Source organism: Manis javanica, chromosome 1, assembly GCF_040802235.1.
Source record: "Manis javanica isolate MJ-LG chromosome 1, MJ_LKY, whole genome shotgun sequence".
Lineage (NCBI taxonomy): Eukaryota > Metazoa > Chordata > Mammalia > Pholidota > Manidae > Manis > Manis javanica.
In genome coordinates, this window is record NC_133156.1 from 241,430,122 (window position 1) to 241,442,718 (window position 12,597).

The following is a 12,597-nucleotide window of genomic DNA, read 5'->3' on the forward strand; positions in this document are numbered from 1 at the left end:
GTCCCACCACCACAGAGTGGGGACACCTGTGCTTCCAGCATCCCAAGTCCCTGTCCTCGCTGCCACCCTCTGCTCACTGAGCCAGTACTGTGCTCTCAGGACTTGGCTTGCAGGCATCTCTGAATGAGACGTGCTCGAACGGGGAGTCCCCAGCCCTGGGAGGCCATGCACAGAGGCTCCTGTGTTTCCAAGGAGAGTCCTGTGGGCACTTCCTGCCCTGCCAGCCTCTGTGAAGGAGCCTCTCGGGACTCAGGGACTCATGTGCAGCTCAGCGCAGCTGCCTTGGCACCTGGTCCTAGCAGTTGAGAAAGGAAATCAAGGGGGAGAGACCTGGGGAGCCTCTCACAGGGGCCCAGGGAGCCATGTGACTGACACTTTCTTGGCCCCAGTTCCACACACAGACCTAAGGACCCTGGGAGGGGGCCCTGTGCCTGAGTTCACGGGTGGGGAAGCTGGGAAGCTGGGGCTCAGCGTGCGTCTGCCGGGTTTCTGCCGTGGGCCATTTCTGTCCTACTCCGGCTGAGGAATGAGTGGCTTTTCTGCTTCCTGGCGGCAGCCTGCCTGGCAAGTGGCTGGCTCCCTCCCTCTTTTCTTTCCTTGGCCACGAGCACCCTGGCCACCCCGCTGGGCACGATTCCGTGTGACTGTCCTGACCCTTCATTATCTGGAAAGAGGTTGGCTTGCGAGTGTGGTCTACAAGGGTGGAGTGCTACCTCACTTCTGTGCCAGCGCAGCCCAGGAGACCCCCAGGCACCTTTGCGGAGTGACGTCTGTTACGACCTCCTGTCTGACAGACGTGGGCACCCCAAGGCCCGGCCGCCGAACGACTGACCTTCGCAGACGGGGGGCTGGGAATCCCATCCTCGGTGGGTGCACGTGGCCTGCTCCTGCCCCAGAAGCTCAAACCCGTGACGACAGGTGTACACCAGCACATGCCTCCCAGATTCCTCGCAGAGCACGAAGTCGCCGTTGTCCACTTTGTCTGGGACGCCACACGTGTCCCCTGTGCATGTCCAAAGGCAGATGGCATCAGAGGTGTGACACCCGGGGGACGGTCCCTCCCGCCCGGCAGACCACCACAGTGCCCCAGATAACCCGCCAGGCCAGCGGGCTGCTGCGCATGCTGGCTTAGCGCTCCCACGACCACTGGCCTCTCCTCGCTCCCCCGGGGAGGTCCCGGCACTTGTGGCCTGACTCCCAGCTGTTTCCTCACACCGCACTTCTTTACAGCGGCTCAGTGGAGTCGCTTACACCAGCATCGCTTACAAAGAGGCTGTAATTACCGTGAGGAATGGCCTCCCGCCACGCCTCCAGGTCCAGGCTCGGAATGTTTGCACACGGCTCAAAGTCCTGGGGAAACGTCCCAACCCGAAAGGCGTCGGTGGGCACGCTGCTGAGCCCTGTGTTGTCGCAGATGACCCGAGACAGGGACTGTTTCTCCAGCTGGTGCCTTTGAGCTTCACTGAACACGAGGCTGTTTTCCCACCAAAACCTGGTAGCAGGAGGGAGCAGAGGGCAGGGGGAGAATTAGCGCCTTTCCCAGGTCCCAGCATAGCTGGAAGCACACAAGTTTGGCGAAGATGCAGTTTTGAGTGGGATGACTTCCAGCGCCATCTCCCAGGTATTCCTAACTGCAGGGATGCCTTCCGCGCCCCCCAGCCCAGGATGGATGATGGGAGTGGTACGGAGTGGGGAGGGGACCCAGGGAGCCTGTGTGCTTCTTGAAAGATATTCTCAGGCACTGTGGCTACAAGAAGACAACGGGGACTGGGGTCAATGGAGAGAGAGCGTGCTTCCCACACTGTACCCTGCCCAGATTCCAGCTTCATCACCTGTGGCGGCAAACGGGCGGGAACCGGATGTGGGGACAGGAGCTGGCTTCTCGGGTCCTGCTCTGCTCCTAGGCAGTGCTGGCCTTTTCTTGGCACACTTGCCCCCACCTCTCCAGACCCAGCAGACATCAGAGGATGTCTGAACTCAGAGGGAGTCCCAGGGTCGTGGTGAAAGGCAGTGTGCTCTGCACACAATGCCTGCTGCTTCGGGCGATCAGTCAGTGTGGATGGTTCCCTCCCCACCTTCCACGTACACCGTGCAAGCAATGGTCAGATACCCACCGGTCACCGTCCCTCAGGGCCTTCATCTGTTTTCCAATGATGCATGCGAACAGTGGCCCCGTGCGTGCCTGTGGGAGGAAGTCTTCAGCCAAGCCGCCCAGCCACACATCAATGTTATCAGGGTGCCGGTACAAGGCCGTTATTCTGTCCACGAGGCCCCCATTGCTGATGGCCGTGTGCAAGTCGGCCTGCGTCTGCAGCCTGGGTAAGCCACAGAACTCTCTCCACTCATTGTAACCTGCAGAGGGAGAGGCCACAGGCTTTTGTGCACAGGAATGAATATTCGTCCTGCCCCCCATTAGTGCATCAGCCCCAAAAGGCACACAGCTGGCCCTTAAACAACATGGGCTTTATCTCCAAGGGTCCACCTATATGTGGATTTTTTTCAATAAACACAGTATAGTCCTGTAAATGTATTTTTTCTTCCTTAAGATTTTTAATATTTTTTTTCTCCAGCTTACTTTATTGCAAGAGCACAGTATATAATAAATCTCACATATAACATACAAAATGTGTTAATTGACTATGTTATCAGTAAGGCTTCTGGTCAGCAGTGTGCTATTAACAGTGATGTTTTGGGGAGTCGAAGGTTGTATGTGGCTTTTTGACTGTGCAGGGGTCAGTGCCCTTAACGCCACATTGCTCAAGGGCCAGCTGTCCCTGTGACGATCAATCCCAGCTGCAGAGACAGTCCTTCGTCTACCCATTCCACGTGGACTTGGTGTGTTGGAATATTCCTGCACCACTGCTGGGTGCTCGTGGAAGTTCGCCTATAAACAAACTGGGATCCGAGATGCCGGAGTGGCTTCCTGCGCTTTCCAAGCCCATGTTCATCCCTGTCTACAGAGCAGCTGAGACAGCACCTCCCACTTCCACTGTAACAGCGTGACCCCCATGAGCACAGGGGGAGCTCGGAAGGGACAGGTGAGAATCTAGTCTCATCTGCAGGACGGTGTCTCCGCGCCTTCCTTGCTGCAAGTGATTGAGGAGCTGTTGCCCGACCCTGTGCTCAGTCTCCTCGACAGTTTTCACATGATCGTAAACCAGCCTCCTGGATTGTGGGGGGACATGGAGAGCCATAGGTGGAGAGGCTCTTAGGGCAGTTAGGGAGCACTGGGCACCCGGGAACCTGCCCCTGTGGGCCTGCAGTCACCAGAACTGTCGGCCATGTTAGCAGGGGGACCCAGGGGAGGCCATGCCCTTGCCACAGGGCAAGGGGAGAGCTGACCTGCACCCGGAAGTGGGGCAGGAACAGGCTCTGGCAGACGCTGCAGGTTGGCCAGCAGCTGAGCGGCAGGAGTCATGAAGGGAAGGCCACGGGGGGCCTCGGGGAGAGATGACGTGGATCAGGACAGCTGAGGGGATGGGGCCAGAGGACGTATGAGCAAGGTGGGGATGGGGAGCCCGCGCACCCAGTGCCCAGAGACTGGGCCAGCTGGAGAGTGACAGCCCCGAGGGAGCAGGGCGGTGTGAGAGGAGAGGCAGGAGGGCTCTGGTGTCCTGCGCCCTGGAGGCTGCCCCTGCAGGCCCCCCACCCCACCGGGAAGTCAGAGGTCCACGGGACACACGCTCCTCCCGGGCAGGCTCTTCCTGACAGCTCAGCCCATCCTGCCTGGAGGCATGGACCTCTGCACATTCCTACGGCCTGAGGGGCGCTCCTGCAGTCTGAGGGCAGCCAGATGCCCCCTCGGTGGGGTGGACCACAGGGCACAACAAGCCCTTTCTTAGAAGTTGGCAATATATTTTCAGATACATTTTCCTTCAAATCAGCCTCTCACAGCCAGGCTGCTGGGCACGTGGACGCAAGCATTGGGAAGGAGCCTGCAGGGTGGCAGACCTGGCAGGCCGTGGTCCCGGCCCCTCTGCAGGTTGAGCGATGCCAGGTCCAGGGCCTCCTCGCCGGACAGCACGAACAGACTCTCCGTCAGCTCCTCGCTCATCAGCTGGTCCTGCACCTGCAGCTTGGCAGGTCTCGCCAGAAGGCCCCTTATGAGGGGGTCCACACCCCCTGGAAAATATCACAGGAAAGGCCATGTGGTTTTCTGATGAGTTCTGGAGAGGCGGAATGGCACCTCAGATTGTAAACTATGCTTATTCACAACAAATTCTTTCTGCAGGTTCATAAATTCACCTTTTATGATTCCAAAGATTTCTGAGCACAGTTAGGGTACTGCCTCATGTGGGATTAGCACCTGTCTGCTCCCCAGGGGGGCTGAGGCATGGGGTGCATTGGACAGGCCTCTAGGTCCAAGGGGACTCAGACATGCAGCCTTCAGCCCTGAAGCTCTGCCTCGCTCTCGGGGCAGAAGCATTGCACTCAGAGCAGCCCTGCTGAGCAAAGTCTGTAGGGCAGTGAAAGGGGGCTTCCTCTGGTGCAGCCAGGGCACTGGGGACCTGCCCCCTCACCTCCAGTCATCCTGCACCGTCCACCCTGCAGGGCACCTTAGAAAGGCGGGCTGGGCTGCCTCTCAGGCCCCCTCCCCAGTCATCTGGAGTGAGGGTCTCTGTGGGATCTGCCCAGCCTCACCGTGCCCCGACAGTACAAGCCAAGGAAGGGCGATGTGCTCAGCCTCTGCAGGGCAGCTTGGTCATCACTGGCCACCTGGCATCTCTCCCACAAACTCGGTGTGCGTGCACGCGGGGCCAAGGGCGTGTGTAGTGACTCCTCACTACCTCGCTCCCCACACTACATCCACGGGAGGATGCGGAGCGTGGGCAGGGAGGGGCAGGCAGCACGAGGGAGTGTGGAGGTACCTGGTACTCCCACCGGTCTGGGAAAGGCCCCTGTGCCTCTCAGGACCCATGTCCAGAGGTCTCCCGATGGTTCCCTCCTGCAGCTGTGGGGCACTGAATGGCCAGGAAGGAGAGGTGGAGGGCGATGGGAACGGCCCGACTTAAGTGCACAGGCACACACGGGAACGCTGCTGGGGTACTTTTGGAACAGTGCTGGCGAGGTATCCCTCCCTGGAATAGGTTATGCTCTGAATTCTGAAGAGCTTCAGAAACCTGAGGGAAAGTGCTTTTGACAACAGCTTAGCCTTTTAAAAAGCTGTGAAGACACTTGTTTCCTCCCTGAACACTGACAGCCGGATGGCACCTGGGGCCAGGGTGCCCGCACCACCCTGGGTGGAGGAGTTCCAGCAGCCAGGAAGCAGGCTTGGGGCACACCTTCCTTGAGCAGCCTCCAGGGGCTGAAGAAGGCATCCTTCAGCCGCAGCGGGGGGAGCACGGGGTGCTCCTGGAAGCGGGCGTCCAGCCTCCGCACCAGCGGGTGCACCGTGGCATGGCCGAAGCGGAACGCGGCCGTGGAGAACACGTTGGACGCGGTGGGGTCCACGGAGGGGTCATAGCCTGTGTAGGGGCCCACGTGCTGCTGGAAGGCCTCGGGGCCCAGGATTTTGGGCACGTAGTCCCTCATGGTAATAATCTGTGGAGACAGGAAGACACGCCCACTTCTGAGTAGGCCCAGGTCCCCGAAGCTGGAGGGCTTCTTGCATGTCCCGGGGGCTCAGTGTCCCAGGAGGGGCACGCCATCCAGGAAAGGGAACAGGTAAGCAGGTGCGAGAACACCAACAGTTCCAAAGTCCTCACGGCACTTGTGTTATACAGGGTCGGGCAGCCTTAAACTCAACTTCTCAGAAAGGGCTTTTTAATGGACATTCAGGCTTTTGGCACAGGGCTAACTAGAGCTCCATTCTCAGGATGGTGACGGCCCAGCTAGCCCCTCGCAGGGAACACAAGGTCAGTGGGCACTGACATGGCACCGGGCTGTGGCCAGCACAGAGCCAGCCCCTGGGCAACCTGCATGAAGGCCCCTTCCTGCCCTCCAAACACTGGCTGTGCTTCCTGATTCCTGGGGTTCAGTGAGGATCGAATCCAGGAGGGGCTGAGCTGCTGTGGCCTCCCCTCCAGCAGGGGGAGAACCATGGGGAATAACGGTGCAGGCCCAGGCCTGTACTTTCTCTTTATCACATGGTCCCAGGAGAATGACGCACAAGGGCTCCGCTTTTGGGTTTAACAGTATTTCTTTCAGGTGTGAAAACCAGTGTCAAATTGCTTGGTCAATAAACCACAGTTGTGTTTCTAAACGATGTGTCTGTCCCCACACTGGTTCCTGGATGGGCACTGTGGGTGGGTATGACTCCATTGTGCAGGACCCGCCCCTCACCTCAGACCCAGTCTACACCAGCAAAAGCCCTGGGGCCACAGACATGCCTGGATGTGGTGAGGGGAGTGCCACCCCCTCAGAACAGGGGCAGCAACAACTTTAAATTCAAGTGTAAACAGCTGTGAGGACTTTCTCTCTTTCTTCCTTCCCTGAAGTTTGACTTGTGACCCCAGAGGGCAGCAGCACACAGGAGGCCCTGGGAACCTCAGGTGCCTGTGGCTGCAGTAGGACATGGCACAACGGCAGCTGCTCACACAGAGCAAGCTGGTGCCTGGCTTCCTATCCGAGCAGGGCCACGGCCGGCAGGCGCCGGGGCAGCCAAGGCCTGTGAACTCAGCCCAAAGCACCCCCGGGTGGGAATCTTCCTCTTCTCAATATCACCTCTTTGGTGAACCTTGTACCCTCCAGTGACCCAAGTCCTCACCACTCAGCACCTATGAGGTGGGAGTGGTACAGCAGGGGTTCCAGGACCCCACTGAGTAGGGACCGGGGCCTCTGGTCTGACCACTGGGTGCTCAGAAGGTGGGAAAAAGCAGGCTGTGTCTGGATGAGCCCGGCCTGCCGTGGGTTCACTGTGACAACTTGGACAAGCCAAACAGGATCAATAGGGTCATGGAGAGAATAAAGAGGCGCCCTGAGGAGCCCCCTCCGGGGCCGAGTGTAGACACAGGTGGTGACCGTGAATTCATACTGAGCTCATTCTTCATAACAGCTCAGCCGACAGTGAGGCGAGCAGCCAGCTGGATGGGTGTCCCAGCCGTGCCCACAGTTAACCAGCCAGCGTGACTCCGTCATAATCCCTGAGCCAAGATTAACAGGCATCCTCATAGTTAAGTTTGCCAATTTGCAAATCTCACAAGATTATTTTTCTTTTCATTTTCTCCATTGTCTCCAAGATTAAGAACATAAAAATCATGCGTGGACACCCATCTCACAGGGTTGCTAGGAGGGGTGAATGGGCTGACACCCCTAAAGCGCTTGGACTCACGAGCTGGCCCCTTACTCTTGTTGGGCAGCTGTGGCTGCCCGGGCCTCCTGGTGGCTTAGCCACAGCCAGCACTGCAGGGGAACAGCCACTGACGCAGCGGCCAGTCCTCGGGCAGCAACCGGGTTATCCTCCGTGGAGGGCGCTCGGGATGACCCGGCCCGCACCTGAGCCAGGCGCCCCGATTGGCCCGGCGCGCACCTGAGCCAGACGCCCAGGCCGACCCCGTGCGCACCTGGTGCAGGGCGCCCACCACCTTGCGCGCCTCCTGGTAGGCGGTGTCGGCGCTCCAGTGCGCGTTGCGGGCCTTGAGCGCGGCGGCCAGGCGGTTGTGCTCGCGCAGCCACAGCGTGTGCAGCGCCGTCAGGGCGGGGACCTCGCTGGCGCGGCCGTCCCCGGCCAGGAAGCAGGGCGCGCGGGGCGCGCGGGCGCCGGGCTCGGGCGCGCAGGCCGCGGGCGGGGGCGCGAAGGGCAGGTGCGCGCGGCCGGCGTCGCGGTGGCGCGCGTTGACGCGGAGCAGCCCCTCGGCGCTGGTCCAGTTCCGCAGCTGCCGCTCCGCGGCCGGGGAGCTGCCGTACACGGTGGACGCGTCCAGGAAGGAGGTAAATCCGTTCACCTGCTGCCGCGGGTTTGCCCTGGACAGGTTGCCAAAGAAGGCGCCTTGGGCGCCCGTGCCGCAGGCGGCGGACGAGCGGGAAAAGGGCAAACAGGCCGGCGTCCGCGAGGCGTTGGCGGGGAGCTGCCGGGAGAGGGGAGACCGGGTCACCCGGGGCCCCTGGGCTCCCCCCGTGGTGGGTGCCGGGGCTGCGGGCCCGCCCTGCGCCCTCGGGTCAGGGACGCCGGCTGGGATTTCCTTCGCTGCGGTGCGCATCGTACCCTTTGCCCCCAGTTTTCGCTTTGGTGTGTTTTGCTGGGGCTTCTCTGCGGGGAGGGCCTCCCTGGCGCACAGCGGCGCCTGGAACGGGTTCAGGGAGGGTTTGCTGACCTGCCCTGAGGATGCAGCCCCAGACCATGTCTGCACTTAGGTAGAAAGCGTCCCTGGCTGGCTTTAAAGATGTTTTCTAAAGAGAAGTAATTACAACAGCCTGCTTTACTGTCCCTGCTCTCCTGGCCAAGAGTCAAACCACGGCAGGAGTGGGGACCAATTTCACAACATCCATCAGAACCCCACCTGCACCTACTCCAGGCCTGGCAGTCTCTCTAGGCCTCACTCCCTTAGGTTTACACAAGTGCACAAAGATTTAGGTCCAACTGTGTTGGCTTCATTCTTTGTGGGAGCAGAAAACAAGCTGAAAACTTTCATTTGAAAGCTTAAGGGCTCGTTATGGAGCAAACTGGTTAGACAGGTTCCAGTGCGCACAAACGATGGGATTTCTGTCCATTTAATGATAGGGAGGGTGATTGGAATCACTAAGTGGCCCAGTACAAGGCAGAGAGCTGTGAGCGCCGTGGGGCCCCACAGGCGAGAGAGGGCACAGGTCTGTGCAGGCACATGACGTGAACAGCTTCTACAGGGCAGATCCCACCCTCCCCAAACAGGACAAGTGGGGGCCTCGATATTTCATTTTATGCTTTTCTGACTTTGTAAAATGGCATCTACTAGTTTCATAGTAAAAAGTAAAAGTTTAGAAATTCTACCTGTATGGGAAAACAAGGGCTTTGCTTCTCACACGTCAGCTGACAGTCAGCTGCTCCGCCCAGCGCGGCTCTGCTGGTACTCTGGGGTGTGAACGCAATGTCGTGACCGATATATTGCCCCCACACCATCAGGAGGTCAGAATATTGTCCATCGTCCGTGACCGCTTCGTTGGGAGCTTGAATGACTCTCCTTGTCACCTCCCGGACCTGGGCAGGGGAGACAGCTTGTCACTGTGTGGGATGGCCACACCAAAGCACATGGCAGTCGGGAGCCTGCTGCAGCCGGGGCTCTGGGAAGGTGGAGTTTGTGTGGGAAGACAGGTGCCAGGGGGCATTGCCCCAGCGCACTGGTCAGTGGTGATTAGGGCCGATCCGTTAGCCACTCTGAGCCTTCGTTTCCTCGTCTATAAATGGATGTAACAGGTTGGTCTTTCTGGATTGTGTGGGGACTGAATTAAGGCACTTATTAAACATGCAGCATTAGTGTGATATTGTGCATGGCCCAGAGGACAGAGCCTTGAGCCCCAGAGGGTTGTCCCCAGGCCTTACTTGACCTGATTTCAAAATCCTGTGGTATCAGTGACTTCTTTCTCTTCCCAGTTCTCCCTTCCTGAGCCAGGTTGTGCACACGTTACCATCCGCGTGCCCCACCATTGTACTTTGGGAGCAGACAGCTTGTTTTCTGGCCATACAACTGCTAAGGGGGAGGAATTTTGTCCCAAGAGTTGTCTTTCCCAAAGCCCCCAGCCCGCGCCTGACTCAGGTTACTGCCGTGATGAGGTCAAGGCAGACCTGGGACTTGCAGTGCATGCTGCAGTGGGTTGAAGGTTTGGTGTCTTAGGGTGGGTGGGGCAAACATATGTTGTGTGTGACTGGACGTGAATCTTTTGGGGGCTGCAGGGTGGACTGAGGTGGACAGAGTAACCTCTGTCCTAGCCTCATCCCTGGAGGCTGAGAGCACAGTATTTCACAAGGTAGGGCCCTGCGTGCATGATCACAAAGGGCCTTGAGATGGGGAGGTGACCCTGGATTTCTGAGGGACCCAGGCTAATCACACCGGTCCTTAAAATCCGAGACGCTGTCCTGACAGTGTCAGAGAGATGTGGCTTTGGCAGCCAGGCTCGGAGGGCACACCACTGCCGGCTTTGGAGGAGCGGCCGTGACCAGGAACGCACCCCAGGAGCCGCCACATCTTGATTTTAGACTGTGGGATCCACACTGAACTTCTGACCCAAAGCTGTAAGATAATAGCTCTGCATAGTTTAAGGCGCTAAAGTTGTGATTATTTGTTACATCAGGAGTAGGATCCTTCCCCAGGCCACATTTAAAGATACTTGAGCTATGATTTTTCTAAACAGTTACACAGTTCTGAGCAAATGTGGGTTTATAGAATCTTATCTCCTAAAGAAAGTTCAACCTCAGGGACTGAGGAACCTGTCTGGTTCTCATGCTAAGCGGCCATCTGCAAACACTGCCCTGGACAAGCTTGTTTTCTGTAGGTGCTCCATTTGGGATGGGGCACTGGCCCACCACTGACCTGGGTCCCACCCTGAGTTCTCATACAGACACTCTGGGCTGAGCAGGGCCACAGTCACATTGTTGAACATAGACAAGAGGAAACAGACTGGCTCATTCACTGAAGCATGTAGTTGAGTTGGGGACAAATATCCAGCTAAACCACATGCATCAGCAATTGGATGAGTTTGCTAAGCAAATAATTTGGCCCTGGGAGTGAAGTGCAAGCACCGGTTTGCATAAATGAGTGAACTCTTGATTAAGTGTGTTTGAACACGACTAGTCTCTACCTAGGAACAAAGTCATTTATTTGCAAACTCTGAAGTCATGTAAAGGGCAGAGGCCCTGATGGGCCGAGACCCACATGCATCGCTCTCTCATTGACTGGTGATGCTAACCTTCAGGGGCCTGGGATCCCAGGCTGTGAGGCTGCCACTCCCTGCTCCACACCCCATGGTATGAGGTCCAAGGGAGTCCTGCGGGCAGGGCTCAGAGAGCGTGGTAGGGGGTTTCTCCCAGATCACAGCAGAGGCCAGCCATGGGGAACCCAATCCCACCAGTGCAAGTGGCTGGGGAAGGTACCCACCGGGGGCAGCGGGAACCCGTTGTACAGGAAGTGGGGGTTCCAGCCTCGGGGTTCACTGATGCCGTCTTCGTAGGCAGGGGGCAGCCATCTGGCCAGGGCTGTGTTGGAGGCTCCCCACCGGGGATGGACCCTGTGGGAACAGAGGCTGAGAAGAGTGGGCAGGCAGGCGCTCAAGTCTACACCAGCAGCCTCAGTGGATGGATTGGCCCTGGTGACCTCCAGGAGCCGCCTTCCAAAACCCCACTCCCCATGCACTGCCCTGATCTGACATGCCTCAGCTGAGTACCCACCTGGGGAAAGCCCCCACTCCCTCTACAGGCCCCCACCCTGCAGGATAGACACGTCTGGGGCTCCTGACAGACAGACAGCCTGACGTATGTCTTGCTTAACACCTTGAATCAAGGTGCTGTACAGCCGTCTGGGGCATGTGCCTTTTCCTGTCATATTTGTCTTTAGGACCAAGTTTCAGCTAGAGACACGGTTCTTTGGAACTTGATGAGATGTTCTAAATTCGGAAGTGAGATGGTTGTCAAGGGAGCATGTATTAATACATGTATCTGAATCAAAAATAAGTCAGGCTTTTTCTGAAAGTAAGTCCTCTTGGTTGATGCATTTGGCAGTGGGAATGAGTTCAGCAATTAGCTCGTGTGGGAACGCTTCCTTACATGGACTGGCCTGCAGTTTCACTCCATTGATCAAAATACATTTTGACAAAAATATAAAATTCATGGTGAGGAAAAGCTGTGTTTGATACTATTTTGATTTTACAAACTATTTTTGAGCACGATTGTGTTAAGGTGCTTCTAAGAGATGGGGTATAAGTAAGGTGACTTGATATGTCCTGATCAGTTTCCAGAAACTGAGGAAATAAAAGCCTAATAATTGGTAACTAATCCTTGTGAAAATCAGGTACTTTCCAATTTTTGTCAAAAAAAATTGGAGTTCAACCTGATTGGTGCTTGCTGACAGAACAGTAAGATGAATGTTAGTGATAGCATGCTAGCATGCTGTGGGCTTGTTCTCCTCCACGTCTCGGAGGGGGTGGCCCTGTAGCAATGCTGCTGCCCATCCATCCACCCACAGGACAGGGTGTCTGAGCCTGCAGATGTGCAGGTGTGGGGACAGGCAGGGCCCTGCCCTGGACGCCCGCAGCCCAGTGAGAGGGACCCTGTCTGCCATGATCCAGAGTTGGGTACAGGGACTGTCCCAGCTCACCAGGACTCACGGGCCCTCAGCCAGCAGGTAATATTCCCCCCACTGGCTGTGAACTGACCGAAATGCTGCACCCATCTCATCAGTAAGTTAATTCAATAAAAGTTTGCTTCTGAGATAGGGAGAGATAGGAGACAAGCATCACGAATAGTTTTCCAAAAAAGCCGAGATACAAACAGTATAGTAAGAGCAGGAAATATTCCATCTTAAGGCTAAGATTCCCCTTTAAAAACCAGGAAGTTAAGAAGTAAGATTCCTAACATATTATTTAGCAAAAAGATAATACTTCAACCCACTTTGGGGTTCAGGGTGGGCAGTCTTGACTGATATATTCCCAGAGGGAAGCTGCTGTTCTGGAGAGGAACTGAATTTCTTGTGT

General features: G+C 57.1%; 1 protein-coding gene and 1 long non-coding RNA gene across 5 annotated transcripts in view; one reads left to right on the plus strand and one right to left on the minus strand.

The window, feature by feature from the left end:
* Window positions 1-12,597, minus strand: part of TPO (thyroid peroxidase) — a 47,191-nt gene that overhangs the window by 14,954 nt on the left and 19,640 nt on the right. For all 3 annotated transcript variants that reach the window (XM_073217375.1, XM_073217368.1, XM_073217376.1), the window contains 8 exons: window positions 11,007-11,136; window positions 8,906-9,112; window positions 7,503-8,006; window positions 5,283-5,541; window positions 3,952-4,122; window positions 2,115-2,352; window positions 1,284-1,492; window positions 833-1,003 (listed from right to left, as the gene is read on the minus strand). In XM_073217375.1, the coding sequence (XP_073073476.1) occupies window positions 833-1,003; window positions 1,284-1,492; window positions 2,115-2,352; window positions 3,952-4,122; window positions 5,283-5,541; window positions 7,503-8,006; window positions 8,906-9,112; window positions 11,007-11,136 (1,889 nt within the window). The remainder of the gene's footprint in view (window positions 1-832; window positions 1,004-1,283; window positions 1,493-2,114; window positions 2,353-3,951; window positions 4,123-5,282; window positions 5,542-7,502; window positions 8,007-8,905; window positions 9,113-11,006; window positions 11,137-12,597) is intronic.
* Window positions 7,731-12,597, plus strand: part of LOC140844542 (uncharacterized) — a 33,755-nt gene continuing 28,888 nt past the window's right edge. For both annotated transcript variants that reach the window (XR_012123053.1, XR_012123052.1), the window contains exon 1: window positions 7,731-7,869. This is a non-coding gene — a long non-coding RNA (uncharacterized lncRNA). The remainder of the gene's footprint in view (window positions 7,870-12,597) is intronic.